This window comes from Pelobates fuscus, chromosome 3 (genome assembly GCF_036172605.1).
Source record: "Pelobates fuscus isolate aPelFus1 chromosome 3, aPelFus1.pri, whole genome shotgun sequence".
Classification (NCBI taxonomy): Eukaryota; Metazoa; Chordata; class Amphibia; order Anura; family Pelobatidae; genus Pelobates; species Pelobates fuscus.
The window spans coordinates 223400915-223424592 of record NC_086319.1 but is presented as its reverse complement, the minus strand read 5'-3'; the positions used below and the strand labels follow the sequence as shown (position 1 = coordinate 223424592).

The following is a 23678-nucleotide window of genomic DNA, read 5'->3' as shown; positions in this document are numbered from 1 at the left end:
TTTGTCACCTGCATTGTATTCAAAGCGGCACTATCACTTACTACTATAGGTTTTGTTTTCAAATTAATAATGTTTTGTCCCTATATTTCCCTTTATTTTTATTTATGAACTAAACTCACCTTAGTATTTTAGTTATACATAAAAAGTAGAAACGCACTTTTCTAATGGAAGAGTGATCTTTGAAAATGGCCAGTCCTTAAAGGACCACTATAGTCACCCAGACCACTTCAGCTCAATGAAGTGGTCTGGGTGCCAGGTCCCCCAGGTTTTAACCCTTCAGATGTAAATATAGCAGTTTCAGAGAATCGCATTGAGCACGCAGAACGTCCATAGTAAAGCACTGAGAAATGCTTTCCTATGGGCGTTTGTAATGCGCGCGTGGTTCTGGCCGCGCATTCAACTCCACTTGGGAGCTGACATTGGAGGGGGAGGAGTGGTCACCACCGCCAAGGGAGCCTGGCACTGTATAAAGGTAAGTGTCTGAAGGGGTTTTAACCCCTTCAGCCCAGAGGGAGGGGGGCCCTGAGGGTGGGGAGACCCTAAGGATTATATAGTGAAAGGAAAACAGTTTGCTTTCCTGACACTATAGTGGTCCTTTAAAGGGACTTATAGTCACCAGAACAACTATGGCTTAATGTAGTTGTTCTGGTGAGTATAATAGCTCCCTTCAGGGATTTTCATGTAAACACTGCCTTTTCAGAGATGGCCACTGGAGGGGCTTCCTGGCTCAGTGCTGCACAGTAAGCAGCCCTGCCGTTCAGCGTTCCCACGCTCTGCATATTGACGCTGAATTTTCCTCATAGAGATGCATTGATTAAATGCATCTCTATGATGAGGTGCTGATTGGCCAAAACGGCGTTTGGCCCTGTCCCTTGCCAATTTTAGCCAATCCAATGCTTTCCCTATGGGGAAGCATTGGATTGGCTAAAGATCTGCAATTTTGATGATGTCACCAAGAGGGCGGGGCCAGTGCTGGCAGACCTGGGGAGAGCTGAAAATAAGGTGAGTTTTAACCCATTCTGAGGTGGGGGGGGGCAAGCTGTCTAAATAGTGGGTTTTCACTATAGGGTCAGGTATACATGTATGTGTTCCTGACCCTATAGTGATCCTTTAAAGGGATACTCTACTATACAAAATAAATAAATAAATAAAAATCACTCTTTATTAGATATACACCCAATAAAAACATGCATGTATTTAATTATGCATTATTTCATTGGGGGTGTATCTAAAAACAGTTTGCGAAAGCAACAAATCTCTCATCTGCAGCCTTTTCAACCTCTCCCCTTCTAACCCCGCCCAGACCTTCTGTGGCTGTCCAATCACAGACTTCCCAATACAGCTCAGTGAGAAGTCTTTGCAAGGCAGGAGCAAGCTAAAGTGCTTTAGGGGTCTGGAGTGTCTCTTTAATAAAATTGTTTATTTCAGTTGCTAAGCAAATTTACCCACAACCCAGTCAATAAATTCCACAAAATGGCAAACTGCCGGCATCATGGAAAGAGGAGAATTAGATGGAAATGTCCAGGTATTGAGACCCAGAGCAAGAAAGAAAATATAGCAAAAATAAATAAAGCCAAGTGGCAAGAAGGGCCGTATAATCATTAAGATACAACTAACAGGAAAAAAACAGTACTACTTTCAATCAATTTAAAACAACAATGGATATTTATAACAGTGATTTGCAGAAATTTCTATTTCCTAAGATTGCCAAATTTATAGTGGCAGGACAATTCTGTCACTAGTCTATCAGAAGAAGCAGTGGAAATATTTATAAATCCATTGCGATAGTGAGAAAATGACACATATTCTAAAATTACAGAACTCAATAGAAAAAAAAAATCTAAAAGATGTAATAAATTGCGGCAAAGATTTGCTGAAATTTAGATGGAAAAGTGTTGGTGACTTTGATTAATCTTCCTGTCCATTTTAAGGTAATTTTCATACAACCAAACTATAAGGCGTGTTGCTGTATTTATCAGTTGACGATCTGACAATGATTAAGCATCTCTTTCTTATAACTAGACCACAATTCTCAAACCCTCAGTCACACTTACTGATTAAAAAAGCAGCTAAGCAAAAAAGAAGAGATTAGAATTTTTAGAGGCCGATGACACTTACAGGGTTATTTCTAAAGTGAGGATTCAAAGTGAATTTCAAATTTATGGTCAAAAAAGGAATATAAATGTATGCTTTCAGTTCAGATATTTCTTGCCTTCAATGTATTATTCACGTTCAAAGGCTGTCCAGAAAGAAGGCCTGGTCAGCTAGAAGGTATTTCATTTACAGGCTTACCTTTTACAGTTAGAATTCAAGATGAATTTCAAATTTAAGGCTTAAAGGACCACTATAGTGCCAGGAAAACATACTAGTTTTCCTGGCACTATAGTGCCCTGAGGGTGCCCCCACCCTCAGGGACCCTCTCCCGCCGGGCTGGATTGAGAGGAAGGGGTTAAACTTACCTCTTTTTCCAGAGCCGGGCGGGGAGCTCTCCTCCTCCTCTCCAGCTGAATGCGCATGCGCGGCAAGAGCCGCGGGCACATTCAGCCAGTCTCATAGAAAAGCATTTACAATGCTTTCCTATGGACGCTGGCGTCTTCTCACTGTGATTTTCACAGTGAGAAGCACACAAGCCCTCTAGCGTCTGTCAATGAGACAGCCACTAGAGGCTGGATTAACCCATTTATAAACATAGCAGTTTCTCTGAAACTGCTATGTTTATAGAAAAAAGGGTTAACCCTAGCTGGACCAGGCACCCAGACCACTTCATTAAGCTGAAGTGTTCTGGGTGCCTATAGTGGTCCTTTAAGTTGCCAAATTGGGAAAATGGTCTAAGGCAGCTATTTTGTTTAAAATGTTAAATCTAGTTTGCATTCTTACTTATGTTATGAAGCAAGGACATAAGGTCCCTGCCCTCTCCCATTTGTGCAAGAATGTACATACCTGACTGGACATAGCTCCACCCAAGGCCGGTGCGTCCATAAGGCGGCACAAGCGGCCGCCTTAGGGCGCCAGAGCAGGGGGGAGGCACGCAAAATTCCGAACCCCCTGCCTCTGGCTGGGGACTCAGATTTTTCAACTCACCTTACTCTCTCTGTAGCCTGCATCCAGTGGAGTCGGCCGGCATCTCCTGATGATGTCAGAAGAGGGGGTGTGACATCCACTGCTCTTCTCCCAGGACCGCTGGGGAGTCTGATAGAAGAGCAGTGAAAGTCACGCCCCCTCCTCCTGACATCATCAGGAGGGGCAGACTGACTTCACTGGCTGCAGGCTGCAGCAGGCTCCAGACGCCAGATCCTGTCCCCCTTTCCCTGGCCCAAGGTAAGCTTCAGGGAGGGGGGGGGTACACTTTTTTTTTTTTTAAATCCAATTTTATTTTTATGCAGCCCCACCACTACTCCTGTGCACTCCTCTACACACCTAAGCCCCCACCACAGCCCATGTGCCAACTCCTGTCCCCCCCTTTTAGCTCCTGTCCTCCCTTTCAACTCATGTCCCCCCCTTTTAGCTCATGTCCCCCCATTTTAGCTCCTGTCCCCCCTATCAGCCCCTGCCCACTCTGTTTTAGCTCCTTTCTCTCCTTTCAGCTCTTGCCCGCCCTCTTAGCCCCTGCCCCCTCTACTTCCCCTGTCCTCCCTCTACAGCCATGTGCCCTCACCTACAGCCCCTATGTCCCCCTCTACAGCCTATGTGGTCCCCTCTATAGCAACTGCCCCCCCTTTTAGCTCCTGTCCCCCTCTCACAGCTCCTGTCCCCCCCTCACAGCCCCTGCCACCCCCTTACAGCCCCTGTGTCCCCCTCTACAGCCCATGTGGCCCTTCCAGCTGCTGTCCCACCCTTCAGCTCCTGCCCCCTCTCTACAGCCGCCCCCCTCTGTAGCAGCTGTCTACTCCCACAGCTCTTGTATCCCCTCTCAGCACCTGTCCCCCCCTTAACACCTGTACCCCCTCACAACCCCTGTCCCTCCCCTAACAGCCTTTGTCCCCCCTCTGCACCAATCACCACAGCCATTGCACCCCTCACTACAGCCCCTGCCTCCCCATCTACATGCCCTTCCTCCGCCTACAGCCCCTGTCCCCTCCACCACAGCTCCTAACTCCCCTACTACAACATCTATCACCCCACTACACCCCTTACATTTTCACAGACCCCTGCTCTGTATGCCTATATCTGTATGACTATAAGACTATGTATGTCTGTGTCTGTATGTCTCTGTATGACAGTCTCTGAATGTCTCTGTATGACAGTGTCTGAATATCTGTGTGTGTGTGTGTGTGTCTGTATGTCTGTTTGTAAGACATACTTGTATGTGTAGATTGGTATTTCTGTGTGTCTGTATGACTGTGTTTGTTTGATTGTATGCCTGCATATTTCTGTGACTGTGTTCCTGTATGGCTATATATCTACGTCTATTAGGCATGGGGAAAAAAGACACACAAAGGGCCCTGGGGGAAGGGACACACAAAACAGACTGAGGGGAGAAAGCCACAGAAAGGGGCTGGAGGAAAGAAAAAGACACACAAAGGGGCTGGGGAGGAGAAAGAGACACACAAAGTGGCTGAAGAAAGTAAGATATAAACAAGGGGAATTTGAAGAAGAATCACACAAGAGGGTGTAAAACATAGTAAAGGGGGGATAAAATACGCTAAAGAGGGTAAGAAATTAAAAACTGAGGTTACAAGACACACAGGTGAAGACCCATTTTATTTTCGGGGGGCCAAAATGCATCTTTTGCCTGTGGAGCCAAAATTCCTTGCTGTGGCCCTGGCTCCACCTACTGGTTTGTCAATCAACAGGCCACAATTTAACTTTTCTGTACCCTGTCCAATATCCCAAGTTGTGAGTACGCCAACATGCAGCGTGTGCAAATAGCTTAGAAAAACAATGACTGGAATCTTTAGGGTGCTGGGTCCGTACATACAGTTTGACAAGTTATCCTGCGGAAATATGACAATGATCATCTAGTGTTTCAGGGCGGACCATTCGTGCAACGTTTTAAAATGCTTTTTAACCTGCAGCTTTAGCACTAAGGTTTTGCAGTTAGGAGAGGGTTAGGGTTAAGGTTAGTGTTAGGTTGTTTTTGTAAATATAGCTAATGGACATTGGTACACACTGCACCATAACCTAATGTTCATACTGACAAGTGACAGTTTAAACATTCACAAATCTAAACATGATTCTCTGTGTCAAATGTGCAATTCAGGTTCTTTCACTCATATCAATTCTTTTTTCCCAGTACAATATTACTTATTAAAATACGGTTGTGTTTGCTTTAATGAAATCATAATATATATATATATATATATATATATATAAAAAAAAAAGTAAACCCTAAAATAGATATTTTAATTAATTTGTTTCTGTAGTATGCAACATCTGGCATGTGCAGCCTATATTTCAAGTCATTCGAATCATCAGTTTACACATGCCAGGTCTGTGTAAATATTATATTCTCATGTTATAATCTGCTTAGACACTAATGCAGCTAAAATGAAGAGACTCAATTAAAACACTTTCAAGGTTATTCAGTAAAGTGAGAATTTCAGGAAATTTAAAGCAAATCCAAAGTGAATTTTAAATTTAAAGCTGAAAATAGCTAAACTGAAAACACATTTTCTAATCTGATTATAACTGCCTATATTTTGAAATTCACTTTGAATGGCCGGCAGTTCTGACTTTATTAAATAACCCTGTTTGGGTCTGGAGCCTGATTATGATTTCATTAAAACCATTAACCTTAGATGCCAGTGCAGAAATGATGCAAATAACAGATTGCATTCTAATGCCTTCAATATTTCTTCCTACGTCAGTACAGAATAAAAAGAACTACTAATTGCTCCTCTGTTTCGGAGAGATTCTTTTTCTGTGCTGTTTAGGAATGGGTGGTAATTAATGCAAAAATGTTTGTTAATGATAGTCTGTAAAAATTCACAGACAATGTGGTAAATCCCCACATTCTGTCTCACCCACTCTCTTTTTAATGTCAGTGAGAGATGTCATACACTGAGAAACTGAAACATTCAACTCTCTTAAAGTAACACTATAGTGTTAGGAATACAATACTGTATTCCTAACTCTAAAGTATCCCACTACCTCCTCCTCCCCACACTTAGCCCTCTCCCCCAGCTATGAGAGGGTTAAATATTCCTTCCAATAATGTCTCTCAGTGCTGGGACGGTCTCCTCCTCCAATAACTGCCAATGGGGAGCCTAATTGTATGTGCTGCTCAATGCTTTGCTGTAGGTATTTAAAAGATGCTGGACATCCTCATGCAAAGTGTGAGGATGCCCAGCACCATTTCACAGAATGAAACTCTGTGTAAATGCAGAAAGCACCTGTAGTGGCTGTCACGAACGCACCCTACTCCAAGAGTGTGCGTGACGTAGTTGTGGTGGTGAAAGGGTTAAAGTACACTATTTGTCTTCACTAGACCGGAAATAATCCCCCTTTTTAACGCCACCCACACTTAAACATAATAATATAACTATTACTATTTTAACGCTGCCACCACCAAGACAATTTATAAATGGGGTGCCTTGGTCCCCCAGGTAAATCAACAATAAAACCCACCAAATATTACTTAGTACAATATTTAAGGAATTACAAAAATACTAACTAGTCTCTTCGGGTAACGTGATTCTTAACCAGACAAAGACAGAACTTAATAAATGAATGTTTATTATGAACAAAGAATAGTCACAGTGCATATAACAATATATGATAAACAAGTTATTTACACCAACAACAGATAAAAACAAAAAGGATAAAATACAGAAGTCCTAATTACTCACTGTAGCGGAGTTGCAGTATAATCACGGTATCTCCGCTGGTAGTCAGGAAAAAACAGGTAAAACACAGGCAGCGTAATAATAATCCCTCTTCCCCAAGGACTAGACTACACCAAGTCTGGGAGCCAACTGTCAACTGACCTCTATGGGGGTCCCAGCTTCAAAAGATGTAACCCCTGTTAACCTCAGCAATAACATCTCTGTAATTTGTGCCATTTACTACACAAATTACATTAAAGGGTGTAATAATAAATTATACACCCTTGCCGTGACAGTGGCAGTCTAATAGACAGCCACTAAAGCCAGTCTTAACCCTGAAATATAAACATTGCAGTTTCTCTGAATGGAATGGTCTATTCAATATTCTTGCTTAGAGGGCAGAGATGCTATGCCAAAGGGAAACGATTTTGGGACAAGATCTCCAGCAGTGGAGGAAGGTACCAGTTTTGCCGCACATCTTACAGAAGGGTTTACTAGTTTTACATTGCATTATGGTAAAGCATTGGAGAGTAATATACCATTGGAATAGCATTGTATATGCTTTTTCCAAGTGGGTTACACAGATAGTGATTGGGTTTATGAAAGCCCAGATGTCTGACCAATCCATTGGGTCGTCCAAGGGGGCCTAGATTGTGTTCCCATGCCTTTATGTATGTAAGAGATAGTGGAGTATGGTGCGTCGCTTAGGTGAGGTATATATCAGCGATTTGCCTTTTCAGAAAGGGGAAATGAGACAATCACATTCAAAGTTGGTAAGGGAGGAGGCTGCTGCCATCTTTATGGTTGTGGGAGATGCAAAGCTTTTGCAGCTGAAGATAGTGGAAATAGTTAAAGGTTGTCAGTTTTGATACGTCTGGAAGGTCCGCATATTCTAGATGTTTTCCACTGGGGTAAAGATGCCCTAAGTGTGTAACGTCTCTGTCCTCAAAGTGCTCATAGGCCTGGCAGAAACAGTTTGTTGTGGAACATTGGGGTGAGAGGGCTGTGGATAATTAAAATTTATCTCTGAGACGATCCCAAAGATTGATGAAGTAAGAGATCAGTGGGAAGTTGTGAAGTAGTAAGGGTCTATAGTGTCTGGAAAACAATATGTGTAAAGAAGGGTAGTCTTGGCCAAAGATGAGGTGTTCCAACTACACCCATCTTTTTGGTCTGGAGTTAAATGGCACTGTTTGATTTGAATTAGATAGGCAGCATGTTAGTAGTGGAGAAAGGTAGGGCTATTAAAATGTCTCCAATCCTCCACTGTGTAGAGTGTGGTTCTGTGAGTGTGTGGCTTTCGGCCATATATAAGAGTTCATTGCGGATTGTAAAGCGTATAGGTCGACAATTTTGCAAGGGATGGGCAGCACTTGAAAAATTTTAAGAAATCTAGGTAGAAGATTCATTTTTATTGATGCCCCTCGGCCTAACCATGAAATGCCCATGGGGCTCCATTTTTTTAAAATCTGCATGTGCCTTGCGTAGAAGGGGGGTATTTTGTATTGTTTTTAATGCATTAGCTGTAAGGAAATAAAAATGAAATCAGCTCTAGCATATGTATGGTGCACCCACAATACCAGAACAAATTATTAAATAATATCTAGCATACATTTTAATAGCCTTTGCCTAAACGGTTAGTCCAAACAACATGACCACTTCTGCTTTTATAATGTGCAAGCAATCTGTTTTAGCTTGAAACATTGCCCGTATAGGGAATACTCTGTTTTCGACTGATCAATATAAATCCTGGGCAAAACTTGTATTCATTGTCAGCACGCACTGTACGCAGTGTAGCGTTGAGTGGTCCAACAATGCTTTTCTATGAAGAACATGCCACCACATGATGACTGTGGAGAGCTAGGCCTTGTGCTGAATTCAAGTTTTAACCCTCTTTTTGTAGGATTTTCTCATAAAAATGGGGAATAAGTGTCTAATAGGTCATTTACACTTCAAAAAATTCACTATAGTGAAAAAAGGGTTAAATCCATTAATGACAGCTTACATGAAGTCTCTCTTGAGAATAGAACAAACAATTTTACAAAAATGTTCACTTATGGTAAATTTACAAACAGGAAATCCTGACCACTTGCACAGGTGATGGCATTAACAAAAGGCTAAGAACACTCTACATGTGAATCCCCACTCTACTCAATGAGCCCAAAGAAAAAATCTTATTAATCTATACATGTCACAGAAACCTGTCTGTGACCGTGTAAATTCTTATATTCTGTTATTAAGATGAATTTGTCACATAATCATTTGTATTTCTTATATTAGGTTTTGGCCTCAGTCATGCAGTGTCAAATCTCTTTAGTTTTTCTAAAATTATAAAAAAGATATAATTTGCATCTTTTTGCAGCATAACACTGTCTTTTATTAGCCATACCAATACTTTTCAGAAAACATTTTTCTGAGTAAAAGTTTTGCAGTTTAGCTCAGCCAATGAAAGATCTGTGTAAGCTGCTAACACAACTTCACCCTACAGACAATCACTGTCCTCTTATTGTCTATAAAGTAAGCTTGTGCTAAAAGGAAAGAGGACAAATTACAAGAGGACAGATTTTTGCTGTGGGTGAAGTCATAAGTCATGTCAGCAGCTCAGCTTACACTGAATTCTTTTTTTTTTCGCATTTCAAATATTTATTAAGGGATTTTTTTGATACGCAGTATACATGTAAACAATAACAAAAAAATAACACAAAACACAGTGAACAAGCATGTGCAATACATAGGTGTAGTGAGTGGGATGCACCATGTATATCTGGTAGTGACATGAATTATACCTTAAGTAAATGCCATCGGCGTATTCCAGCTTAAATTTAATCTCAGTCCCTGCTAACTTTTGTGCCTTTCCTTCATACATTTTATTGCAAGCTAACTTCTCTGGAACCAAAGACTTAGATGGGCAGTGGGACTGAAAATGCTGTTAGTTTGTCGTTTTAGGCCACTGTTGTCTGGAGCTTGCCCACCATGCAACTGCTCCACAGCACCGGCAGCCACGCCCCAGCTCATAAGTTGAGCTGAGTATGTACTCAGTGAGCATAAAGGGTTGGTAGGAAGCTGCAATTTGTTTAAGCACAAAAAAATAAAAATAACCACAGCATGAATATGAGGCCAAAACCTACTGAATGCACTTAAAGTGACATTGTCCCCTCAAAATTGCATTTCTCCTATTGTTTCCTCTTCTCTTCCTCTTTCAGGATCTGTTCTTCTGTTCTTTATTTCTATTATCTTATCTATTTCTCTCTAAAACAAGACAAAGTAGGGACTAGTTTGTCTTATGTATTTTTCCTACACCTAACAATCTTGATAAAGGATGTGGATTAAAGGACCACTATAGGCACCCAGACCACTTCAGCTTAATGAAGTGGTCTGGGTGCCAGGTCCAGCTAGGGTTAACCCTTTTTTCTATAAACATAGCAGTTTCAGAGAAACTGCTATGTTTATAATGGGGTTAATCCAGCCTCTAGTGGCTATCTCATTGACAGCCGCTAGAGGTGCTTGCGTGCTTCTCACGGTGAAAATCACAGTGAGAAGACGCCAGCGTCCATAGGTATGCATTGTAAATGCTTTCCTATGAGACTTGCTGAATGCGCGTGCGGCTCTTGCCACGCATGCGCATTCTGCCGAGGAGGCGGAGAGGAGGAGGAGAGCTCCCTACCCGGCGCTGGAGAAAGAGGTAAGTTTAACCCCTTCCTCTCCATCCAGCCCGGCCGGAGGGGGACCCTGAGGGTGGGGGCACCCTCAGGGCACTATAGTGCCAGGAAAACGAGTATTTTTTCCTGGCACTATAGTAGTCCTTTAAGACATAAGGCAAGATCCACTTCCTTTGTCAAATTAGTCCCTAATTTGTCTTATGTTTTAAAAAGTTCTGAAATTTAGAAAAAAAAACAGACTCTGAAAAAGAAAGAGAAGAGGAAACAATAAGAGAAATGTAAGTTTAAGCCACTTTAAGTTATGTGCGTGCCAGGAGTATGCCTGGGATGTTCTTTTAATAATATGATCTTCCTCCTTTACACTAAATGAACTTCAAGATGGCAGGAAAACATCAGCACAGAAAACAAAAAGCACTTGGTTTGCTAAACAAAAGCAGCAGCAGCACACACCATCTTTGCTATCCTTAAGCTGAAGAGAAGCCCATCTGTGCTTGTGCTATATTTTCAGAAATTGGAAACACCCAGGCATGTTTATTATGTTCCACACTGTGCTAACGTAGGGTGTACCAGTATGTTCGCACTACAACAGCAATAAGGAGAATTAATTTATCACAACTTGAGCTTCATAATTATTTTCATTCAAATGGAGAAGACAACATATATCTCCTTATGTTACTTTCAATCATTTGAATTAATTAAACAAGAGAACCAGACTAATTTACATTGTCATAGCTTCAGATATCTTTTTTCTAATTTCTCTTAATCTGCATAATTATTGCTGTCACGCTTTTTGTGCCACATGCCATAGCAATGTGTAGCTGCAAGATTATATGCTTAGCTGTAATTGTCTTTAGTTCTTTATTGGACCTCTCTGGACAGAATAATATCCAAGAGGCATATCGTTACTCTAATTTACTAAAACTTTTTATTCAGTTATTCAATGCCACGCTAGATTGACAAAGAGTGAGTGATGTAAATGCATTTAACCCCCATGATGCCGTGCGAGGGGAAAAGATAAAGGCGCATTTGCATGTAACTTGGAACATGTGGATCATAGAGATACAGGAATGGTTACTGCATTACCCAAAATTCTAAATTCAATAACCTATTAACTATGTGCTGCTAACCCTGCACCCTATTGTTTAAAACTGGGTCAACTATAAGTACAGACAATATTGAAATCAAGGCAGCGCACCTAGATGATAAATGTGCACAGGGAGTGCTACATACAGTTTATTTGAAGGACCAAACAGAAACAAATGTTTCGGGTTTCCTATTTGTCAATGTCAAAGTGGCATAGATTTGCAGACAATGGTTTATATTAGTACAATGTTATTATATTAACTCTTATAATATAATCTAAACAGATTTACATTTATTAGTCTTTCTTCATAAAATCTTTAATTCCTCATATTCATTTTGTAGCCTGTCTCTGCGCTTTTTCTATCATTCTTTTGAACAGGTGCCCAAAATTGCACACCATATTCAAAAATGCAAAATCTAGACATTGTTCACACTATTTAACAATGTTTGGAGTTTGCAATTCGAATGAGCATTAATTATGTCGGAATTTCAGCTAACATAATTAATTAAAATGAATTAAAAACAAAAAACAAAAAAAAAACAGACGCAGCAAAAAACGGATCCATCTTCGCACTGCAAGGTGTCTGTGTAGAACGAGACTTCAAAGTGGGAAAAGCATTTATAAAGGCTTCCCATGTTTTGAAATCATCACTAGAGTTCGCTGGTTGGTTGGCACTCTGACAGGAAAGTCTAATTTCTCTTGAGATTTGGTGTTAGAATACTCCCACAGCAAGTCTTGAGAGAAGTGAGACTTACCAGTAAGCCTTTGCCACCGGCTGCATAATTGAAGGATCACTATAGGGTCAGAAACACAAACATGTATTCCTGACCCTTAAGTATTAAAATCACAATCTAGCCCCCTCTGTCCCCAATTACCTCCCCCTTGCCTCCTTAAATATAACTAAATCCTACTTTAAGTCTGCTGCTGGCTCTGCCTCTGACCTGTCTGCATGTCTGACATCATTAGAAGTGATTCTGTGAGCTAATCACAATGCTTCCCCATAGGATTGGCTGAGACTGTCAATGAGGCAAATCAGGGGGAGCCAGCACAAGCCAAACACAGCCCTGGCCTATCAGCATCTTCTCATAGAGATCCATTGAATCAATTTAATCTCTATGAGGAAAGTTCAGTGTCTTCATGCAGAGGGTGGAGACACTGAAAGGCAGTGCTGCACACTGTACAGCACTGCCACAGGAAGCACATCTAGCAGCCATTTGAGGAGTGGCTAGTGGAGGTATCCCTAGGCTATACTGTAAATACCGCATTTTTATCTGAAAAGACAGTGTTTACTGCAAAAAGCCTGAAGGGAATTATTATACTCACCAGAACAAATTCAATAAGCTGTAGTTGTTCTGGTCACTATAGTGTCCCTTTAACCCTTTTAATGCATAGGGTTTTTAACTATATCCTTGCTTGCTACTAGAGCTGCCAGCGGACAATATGTGCTTGAAATGATCAATTCACTTGCAAAAAGCAAGTGAAAGATAATTTGCAAGTATGCATCCCACCAGATGCATTCAATCCCAAATTTTGTAAAACCGGTGCTTTGTGAATATTCCAAATCCTGTACTTTGTATAGAATTTAGATGGCAAAACACAGATTTTAATCCAGACACCAAATTCATCTGGGCAATTGCCGCAAATTTGCTCGGCCCTACCGAATTCCGACCATGTTTGCCTTTAGTAAATATGAAATGTGCCACCATTGTTTTGGGAATTTGATCTTTTTCACCATACTTTATCCATCTGGACAATATCCTGAGTTTAGTGAATAACCATGATAATTTAGTAGAGCAAAGCCACAGTTTTTAGATATTTGCTCTGCACCCTAACCATGCATGTAGTTACAGTAATAAACCATTTGCTCACTTAGTTTGAAACATTCATGCCTTCTTGGTTTGGAAGCTGTCCTGTACTGTGCCAGTCCTTGTCAAACCAGGTTTTTACTTTTTTTTTTAATTTACCCTGCTGTGCTCTGACTGGAGAGATAAATTAGGGTATGAGCAAACTCTCTGCACTTCATCTGACACAGGTGGCCAATAAAATGTGACTGCTGCCTGCTAAGAATAAAAACATTCAAGGCCCCAGCAAGACCCAGTTACATGTCCTTCCAGAGTGAAATAAGGTCACCCCATCCTTAGAAGATGCACTATTATTTTTCAGGGACTGCTCATAACTCAGCAAGTGACATCCTTTCAGCACCTATCATGAAAATGTATTTTGCTCCTTTTTATTTATGGTCAGAACATCTTGAAGAGCACAGTAGAAAAATAGGAACACAGTAAAATAATGAACTGGTTTTGTAGATTACATTTTAAGAGTTATTTTATGTTTCATTTAAAAGGACCTAACCAGGACACACGTTTGTCGGAGAGGGAGATTTTTGCCTCTTCCAGCCGATGCAAAGTGTTCAGTATTGTACTGATTGCATTAAAAATAGTATCTTGAGCACAAAAGATATAGGGATCTTCCCCATTGCCCAAGCAGACAGAGCTGCTATGTGTGTTCATGGGTGAGACAGGAGATCAAAGATCTATCTAACTACCTTTATACACACACTGCATCCGCCATAACACACACTACATCCCCTACAAACACGCTACAGCCCTTCCACACACAGGAGGGTTTGGGCTGAGCAGCAATCATGCACATGGAAACCTGGTAATTGCCTTTTGGGTCAAAGGCCGGTTACAGCCAATCGGATCCACAGGAGGGGTATTTAAACCCAGCTCTCCTCTTGCTCATTGCCCTGTCGTGGTTTCATGCCTATGGTTATCCGAGAGTGCGTTCCTGATCTTTATTTTCTGGTATTTGACTTTGGCTTTGTTTTGACTTCCCTTATATCTGGTATCCTTGACTTTTGATTTTCCCTCATTATTATGTCTGTGTCTTTGTGTTGTGTCTTTCAGCCTTTTGGTAGATAGCTCCCTAATACAGTGGAAATTAGGGAGTTATCTACTTACTCATTCCCATCCATTGACTGGCTAAGTAACTTACATTTTATATGAACGTGTTAATTGATTGTTTGCAAGTGTTGCAAATGCTTACAGCTGAATCCTGGCTATGTTTGTATACTTGTTATTTAAACTGGTATACAGTGTAACATTCTTCATTTTTACACTGGGTTTATTAGTACTTCGGCAATTATGTGCTTCGGAACTTCGATACTTCAAAACTTTTGGCAATTCGGCAACTTGGGCAAATCGGCTATTCGGCAATTCAGCTATTCAGACATTCGGAAGTATACAAATGTCCGAATTGCCTGAAATTCATCCGAATTTCCCGAATTGACATTCAGAACAAAACTAATTGCACATGTCTACTAAAGACATGAATGTCAGCAGATATAATAGGAGAACAAGTCATGGTAGTATTAAAGATGAGATTATCCCCTTGTTACCATCAAATGAGTAATATTAATACCTGAAATTACTTCACATATATCTATTAGTGTAATTTGTAATGTTGGTAATATTTTACATATTACATATTAATTCATAGCTACAGTTCCCGAACATATCATTTTCAACATACAAATGTATTATGGAAGTTTCCATTATGACCATACAAAATGATATCCGCATGAAAAAAAATAATTTGGCTTTTCACGAATGGTGTATCATAATCGTATCGTATCGTAAAATGCACTAATGTTGGTTTATTTAGTAGTATAATAAGTCACAATAATGTTTGTTCATCATAACCTATTCTATTATTTAAAGAAAAGAGGGGGGGGTTGGAGGGCATTTTCCCCGGGCATTTTCCCCATATGAGAGCCCTTCGGCAGGGATGGAAGAGCTTTGAACTAAGATGCCTACTTTGGAGGGGAATGCGTGCATGTCATTGGTGGAAACACAACACGCCCCTTCTATGGCCCCACTCACTCCTACAGACCTCCTTTTCAATGTCTGGGCTAAATGTTTGTTACAGTTCAGCCCTGCTGCCAATCTAGGTAAGACCTACCCGGTTACTCTGCTTTACTAATCAAGACATTTTAAAAAATCCAAACTATTCTGCGGCAGAAAGATGACTAATAAAGCAGAATGATTATTAGTCATATTTGTGAATAAAATGATGAGTGACATTATCTGCACAGAGAGGGGCATATATGCAGTCAAGTAGACCAGTGGTGGTTAATTTTGAATGCTAAGCTGTTTGTTCTTTGTTAATCTTGTTGAAAGTGATTGAACACACAAACAAATGGAAATTGGAGTAAGATAACCTAAATAACGAAATATTCATATATTGTACCCAGTGAAGCTATGCTTCTTAACGGCGACCACTGTTGTGTCTTGACAAATTCCCTCTCGCCATGCTCAGCTAACACTGGTCAACACATCTGGATATGGGGGTTACCAGTTACCAAGGTGCTTACAAAAACTGCAGCCACAGCACCATTTGAGAAATGCAAACTAAATCATGTATTTAGATCTTGTTATGCAGTCAGCAAAAAATGATTTTTTTTTCAATAAGAAAATGTATATCCTGTTAACTTGCAAGCTACAAAGTTATATGAGAACGCTAGTTTAGTGTTTATATTAGTAATAGTGCAAAATATCACATATTAATACCAATATGCTAAAATTGCATTTTGGCCTTCATTCTAAACATTCCTTGCATCCTCAAGAAAATGAATACATAAAAATCAAGTTTACTTACATGAAGTTGACACAACCTGTACCCGCAGGAGGGGCAATCCATACAAAACTGAGGTTGGTTGTTGGTAGGTGACTTACATGTGAAGCAACAACACTGCACATGAACTGAGTACCAAACTGGTGATCAGACATTATGCCTAGGAAAATAATACAGACAATTTGAAAATGGTAAGTAAAGCATACTAATACAGCATACCAATTTAAAATCTTGACACCATCAGTTTATGCATTTTTCATGGTTTTTAACATAGCATTTATTAAACACGGCCATCCATCTAACATACGTAATAAATAATAGTAAATGGCTAATGAATGGAACTATGTTATGGGCTGAGTCATCCAACCACTGGGACTACTCTTATGATATGGACGCATAAAACACTTCGGCAGCTGATTTGTTTTACGGCCAGCCACCTGCCTGTAAAGATATTTTTTCCATTTTATCATTTTTTTCTTTAAAACATTTTTTATATAGGCAATAGACATTAGCAGATATTTAGGAGCAAAAGGATGCAGGTAGCGATTTAATTTTTAGGGGTCACATAGCACCAGGAAAATTGGAGGAAAGTAGGAAGGGTAGATTTTGGATCTGTTTGTGCTAGGGGAATTGAGTAAGCGGTCCCTACTTTTTAACCCTCAGTATGCACCTTTTGGTTGATGGAATTGGGGGTAAAGGAGGGGCTCCATTTAGTGCTTTGTAGTCCCATAAGTTGCATGTTGTAGCGGTAAAGGAACAAGGGAATGTAGAGGAGGTAAGGTAGAGAATGTATAGGAATTTTCACAAAATGGCAAAGAATCATGCTGCAAGGAATATATCTGAAAAATATAACTACATTCAGCCATCTGCATTTAAACATGTGCACAAATCGGTCCCCTGTATGAACAGCTAAACAATATACAGGTGACTGGTTGCAGGAAACCTGGATATTTATAGAATGGCACAGAAGGCACCAGTCTGAGCATCACAAGGCACAGATGTGCCATAAAACATGTGCCCACACATTTTGTTGCCCTTTGCTATATATACACACACATATATATATATATATATATATGTATATATAGCAAAGGGCAACAGGTGTTGTCACTATGCATTCTGAAATCTGTGATGCATCTATTTTGCTGGAGGGCAGTTTTCTGCACAGTAATAGGACAGTCTAGAAAATGGAGAAAACTTATACAAATGTGCATCGTCTGTGACACTGTGACAGCACTAGTGAGTTATGACAAGAATGAGTAAACACAGATTGAAATCCCTACCTATATGTTTGTGCTATGAAATACACAAGTTACTTTAAGTAAATGCCTGGGTGTCTTTAAGCATTGCCCAGTGTTAAAAAAAGTCTAACAAAATAAAACCGGTAGATTGTAAATGAGCTATTTTAAGATGGACCCGACCACAGAAATTTTTCAAAAGAAGACCAACAGATGTTAAGGTACATAAAAACAAACATAAAAAAATATTACAAATCTACTAACATTGTATTAAATGCATTCAGCTATCAGGACATAATGCTGAAAGAGGTAAAATGACCCTCGCAATCTCATTTAGTAGACTCTGGTTACCTTAATGTGACAGCTGTGATTTATAGCAGCAAATGTGGAAGTCTCAAACTGGAGATTCCATTGTGGATATTTAATGCAAATGAACCACTTCCACACAGCAGTTCAGAGTTCATTTTCCATATCTCTCTGGTGACAAACATTACATGGAGCTTCTACTGTAAATCTTAAAACTAACAGATTTCTTTTACAAAAGTGAAGAAACATTTGAAGCTTGTGCAGGTTTTAATAACTCTCAATAATATACTTACTATAAAAACAATACACACTATAAATAAAGCAATAAAAACTTGGCCCATAACCCATACAGTCCAATTCACATAATACGTATTTAACAACTAAATGACGAAATCTCCCCATGACATTATCAGGATTATTCATTAAAGTGATAATTGTCAGAAATGTAAAGGGAAAATTTAAGGCCAATACAGCCTAAATCAGAGAATTTTTCAAGTGAGCAATGCAGGCAGTTTGACTATTTTATCCTTAAATGTTAAATTAATTTCACATTCTATTTGAATTCCTAAGAATTATCATTTTAGTAAATAACCCCGATTGTTTCCTCATTTTGATCTAGAACAACAAAAATAGCCAGGGTACGTCATGGTTCAAGTTTAATTGGCAGTACACTATACGCATCTCACACAATTTACACCCATGACCCACAGACAAGCATTCGCTCACAATGGCCAGGCTACCGTCTTAGCTGGGGCAGACAGGCCTGTGCATTGTCTTACGACCATGGTCCACTCACCTGGGTACGCACCTGCACATGATAAGCAATACTGCAATGACCACATAAGACATTTAGGAAAACGGATGCACACAGGCAGGACGAGCCCAAACCATTGCATAACACCTCATTAGCCGCATAGACTTTGTTGCCCTTGGGGGCCTGGGATGCTTAAGAAAGTAGCACCACAATATACCTATTTTCGTCAGGGGGAAGGGAGTATACTCTAACCACAAACTGTGATGACTGTTGATATGCACTCGTTCGAAAAATCCGGTCTATATCAACCTGAAACTAACTTAAATAATGAATGATATACTGGTTTTATGTTTGACATTATTGTTCCAGTTGCAATAGGGACCTGCAAGTCCCCACTATTGTTGTTGTTTATACTAACATTCTCTTTTTCCCCTCTCACAAAATCAATAATAAAAAAAAAGATTTACAAAAAAAAAGGTTTAATTGGCAGAAACAGTTCTGCTGTCATCTATAAAAAATGTTGAGGATGGGTTCTTTCTTCAAGTTCTCATTACAGCCAGAGGTGTAACTTCCATGTGTGTTATCCCCCCTCCCCAGCCCTTCCATGTGTCACCCACAACTACCCTAGCCGCTACACGTGTGTCACCCCCAAGCCACTCCATGTGTCAACCCCAAGTTCCGCTCCCCAGCTCCTCCATTTGTGTCACCCACAAACTCCCCAGCCCCTCCATGTGTGTCACTCAACCCCCGCAGCCCCTCCATTTGTGTCACCACCAAATCCCCCTCCCCAGCCCCTTCATGGATGTCATTACCAAACCCCCCTCCACAACCCCTCCATGGATGTCATTACTAAACCGCCCTCCCTAACCCATCCATGGATGTCATTACCAAACCCCATTCCTACCCTCCCCCCTCCCCATGGGTGTCATCCCCAACCCAGGAGATTCTGGATTTGGGGTTTTCATGAGCTGTAAGCCATAATCATCGCACTTATGACAAATCACAGCTTGAACTATCTTGCTTTGCATGTAATGCGTCTAACGCATATATTAGTTTCCCCTTTTACGTTGCATTACTGATCTAAATGAACTTTGGACGATATTCTAATTTTTCGAGTAGCACCTGTAATATGTTGGAGTCAAAAGGTCAATGAACACTGGCTAAATACTGACATTTCATGTAAGACCATAAAGTGTTATAAGAGATATAGGATTCATTCATGTTGTTTAAACCAAAGTATAATTATTATTTATTTTTTACAGTTAATTCAAAGGGTAAGAACATATATCTTAAAGTGGCACTGTTACACCCCCTGAAAAATTAGTATTTTATACAGGAATCTTTTATGAAATACTCATATTGACTGTATTTTAATGTCACTGAAATTCCAACCTAGTCAAGAGATATACTGAGGCATGGACTACTTTGTCTATGTATATTTCCTCAGTCTGACATTTCTAGACACTAGGCGGAACTACCGCTGTGTAGAAGTGTCGATTCTTCCCCACAAACCTCACAAGTGACAGCTGCAGGCTATTGGCTTTATCTATGGAGTATCCTGCAGTCTTGCAGGATGCTCCATTGTGGTGGAATCTCAGTAAAAATAAATTTACTAGGACAAGATTGCCATGTGGCATATGTGTAAATGTTGTATCAGTTAGTTAGTTACACGTAGCTAAGATACAATCAACACTGTATTGAGCAAATGCAGGAATGCAGAAACTGAAAACACTTCCCCTCCTCCATTGTTCTGGGTGAGCCATGTGGTCTAACAGGTAAGGGAAGTTAGGCTTTGTTCAGCTGATTGTGGGTAGAGTTAACTATAGGAGGAGCTATATGTCTATATCATGCATTTACACAGTCAGTTCTGGGCTCAGATCTTGCTGTATTTTGGTGACATAAGTCCCTCTGAGCCCCGGTCGGTGAATCGAATAAAGAATCTCTTCCTTCCTGAAGAAACCTGTGTCCATCTCTCTGTGCTTGGCTTCCGTCAGTTTCTCCGGTATCATTTGGTGCATTGACCGGGAAGCTCATCGTTCAACGGTAGCTGAGAAGCAGAGGCGTGAGACGGTCTATCTTTGCCCACGTTCTCTACGGCTGCACCCCTGAACTTCTGCGTGGACCTCCCTTCGTCTCGGCGCCACTGGTCTGTTGTCCAGGAGATCATCGGCCTCTACGTAGTAAGTGCTGGGGTGTCCCCGTCGATGAGTGTGAACCCAGGTTCAGGAACGAGGAGGTAAGACGACTGCTGTTTTAGACGGCGGACCCACTAGGGGTATACCGATTGTGCGGTAGGCCCATAAGGGGTTAATCTGTGTATGGAATCTGCCCCCTCTGTCGGAGGGAAGGAGCGAAGGCGCACCGCTCAATCGAACGCTCTTTAGTAAGACCGTTTGATTTGGTTAGTCAGGCGGGGTTCTGGTGTAAATAGCCCTAGCCGGACACCGGTGTCTTGTCTAGACTAGCGTTCTAGGGTGTATATTTTGATCGCTAGGTCGGAGGGACCGGGAGACTAAGCGGCGTCTGTGTAAATTCGGTTCGCTAGCTCTCAACCTATCTTGGCTAAGTGGGAAGGCGTGTAAATTTGGAACCCACTAGATTTTTGATAGAGTAATCGACTAAGAGGCGTCTGTGTAAATTCGGTCCTCTAGCTCGCTATATGTGGTGCTTGGGCAGTGTGGCTAACCAAAACGGATGTAGATAGTTTTAGGTAGTCCATCAAGGTACTGGCCAATAGATTAGTTGGGAATTGTATATGTGATAAAGATTGTTTAGTAACGTGTATATCTTGCTAGATAGCGTGAGCTCTGCCGTCTAGCGAGAGTGTTAATAGTGTGTTGCTGTATTATAGTGCACGGTACCATAACCCTGTATATTTACTGACACTGTATATAAGTACTAATAATTGTCGTCTATTGCATGTCTAACACCATAACCACTAATAATTGTATTGTGACCTTAAAGCGGCACTGTCATGCCGAATCCCGTTTTTTTTTTAACCCCCCTCCCGCCTCCACTACATCCAATTGCCCCCCTAGTCACCCCCAAATGCCCCTAAGCCCCCCAGATTACCTATTTTTAAATCTGTATCTTCTGCCCCGATCTTTATTCAGGGCGCCGCCATCTTTGTGTGGGTAGGTGAAGTCCCTATGGGACACGTCATCTACCCACACTAGACAGACTGTGAGATTCCCGCACATGCCCAGTGAAACATCTGGACATGCGAACGGGAATTTCACCTATTCATTCATTCATCAGACAGACGAATGAATGAATAGAAAAAATCAGACGAACAAACTGACACTGAGTATCACTGAGTATCAGTGTTCGTTTGTTCGATCAGTTTATTACAAGGAGGGAGCTACCGACGTGCAGCTCCCTCCTTGTAATATGTAAAGACAGAAGCGGTGGGGAGCTGTGCTCCCCAACACTTCATAAGCCCCCCAGGTCCCCCCTCACTCTATGGAGGTCAATATGACCCCCATAATAGCACAAGGGAGATTAAAATCACCCCAATGCCCCTACTCGCTATACCGCGAGTAGGGGCATGTCCACTAAACAGTGAGCAGCCTGTGGCTGCTCACTGTAAAAACATAAATGGTAATAAGGGGGGGGGGGGGACCTACTGTCCTCCCCCCTGGCCCCCACCCCTGCGCGGTGGGTGGGGGCACTAATAAAATAATAAGGGGGGGGGACCTACTGTCCTCCCCCCCGGCCCCCACCCCTGCGCGGTGGGTGGGGGCCCTAATAAAATAATAAGGGGGGGACCTACTGTCCTCCCCCCGGCCCCCACTCCTGCGCGGTGGGTGGGGGCCCTAATAAAATAATAAGGGGGGGGACCTACTGTCCTCCCCCCCTGGCCCCCACCCCTGCGCTGTGGGTGGGGGCCCTAAATAAAGATATGGGGGGGGACCTACTGTCCTCCCCCCTGGCCCCCACCCCTGCGCGGTGGGTGGGGGCCCTAATAAAATAATAAGGGGGGGGACCTACTGTCCTCCCCCCTGGCCCCCACCCCTGAGCGGTGGGTGGGGGCCCTAAATAAAGATAGGAGGGGGACCTACTGTCCTCCCCCCTGGCCCCCACCCCTGCGCGGTGGGTGGGGGCCCTAATAAAACAGTAAGGGGGGGGACCTACTGTCCTCCCCCCTGGCCCCCACCCCTGAGCGGTGGGTGGGGGCCCTAAATGAACCCCCCCCCATCAAGGTGACTAGGGGTCCCAAGCCCCTAGTCACCCCCCCCACCCAAAACATTCTATCCCCTACCTACCCCCCTCACCCTAAAAATAGTGAGGGGGGAATAAAATAACTAACCTGTAAAAAAAAAAAAAAAACTTACCATTTGACGTCTTCTTTTTTCTAAATTCTTCTTTCTTCAGCCCCCAAAAAGGCCAAATAAAAATCCATCATACCCGTCGCACTTTAAAAAAAAAAAAAAAAAAAAACGAGCGCAAAAAAAAAATTAATCCATGTTCACCCATGGAGGGCACGCCGCGTACTGAGCTCCGCAGGGCGGGTCAAGGCTTATATAGCCTTGCCCCGCCCTGCAATTAGGCTTAGAACACACTGATTGGTTGGTTTAAGCCAATCAGAGTGCTCTGTGTCATTTTACAAGCGTGGGAAAATTCCAAAGAACTTTCCCACGCTTGTAAAATGACACAGAGCACTGTGATAGGATGGTTTTCAAGCCATCCAATCACAGTGCTCTGTGTAATTTTACAAGCTTGGTAAAGTTCTTTGGAATTTTCCCACGCTTGTAAAATGACACAGAGCACTGTGATTGGATGGCTTGAAATCCATCCTATCACAGTGCTCTGTGTCATTTTACAAGCGTGGGAAAGTTCTTTGGAATTTTCCCACGCTTGTAAAATGACACAGAGCACTGTGATTGGATGGCTTGAAATCCATCCTATCACAGTGCTCTGTGTCATTTTACAAGCGTGGGAAAGTTCTTTGGAATTTTCCCACGCTTGTAAAATGACACAGAGCACTGTGATTGGATGGCTTGAAAACCATCCAATCACAGTGATCTGTCATTTTACACAGGTGGGAAAGTTCTTTTGAATTTTCCCACGCTGTGTAAAATGACACAGAGCACTCTGATTGGCTTAAACCAACCAATCAGTGTGTTCTAAGCCTAATTGCAGGGCGGGGCAAGGCTATATAAGCCTTGATCCGCCCTGCGGAGCTCAGTACGCGGCGTGCCCTCCATGGGTGAACATGGATTAATTTTTTTTTGCGCT

General features: G+C 41.7%; 1 protein-coding gene across 2 annotated transcripts in view; it reads right to left on the bottom strand.

The window, feature by feature from the left end:
- Positions 1 to 23678, bottom strand: part of RELN (reelin) — a 466948-nt gene that overhangs the window by 365368 nt on the left and 77902 nt on the right. For both annotated transcript variants that reach the window (XM_063448139.1, XM_063448140.1), the window contains exon 3: positions 16167 to 16302. In XM_063448139.1, the coding sequence (XP_063304209.1) occupies positions 16167 to 16302 (136 nt within the window). The remainder of the gene's footprint in view (positions 1 to 16166; positions 16303 to 23678) is intronic.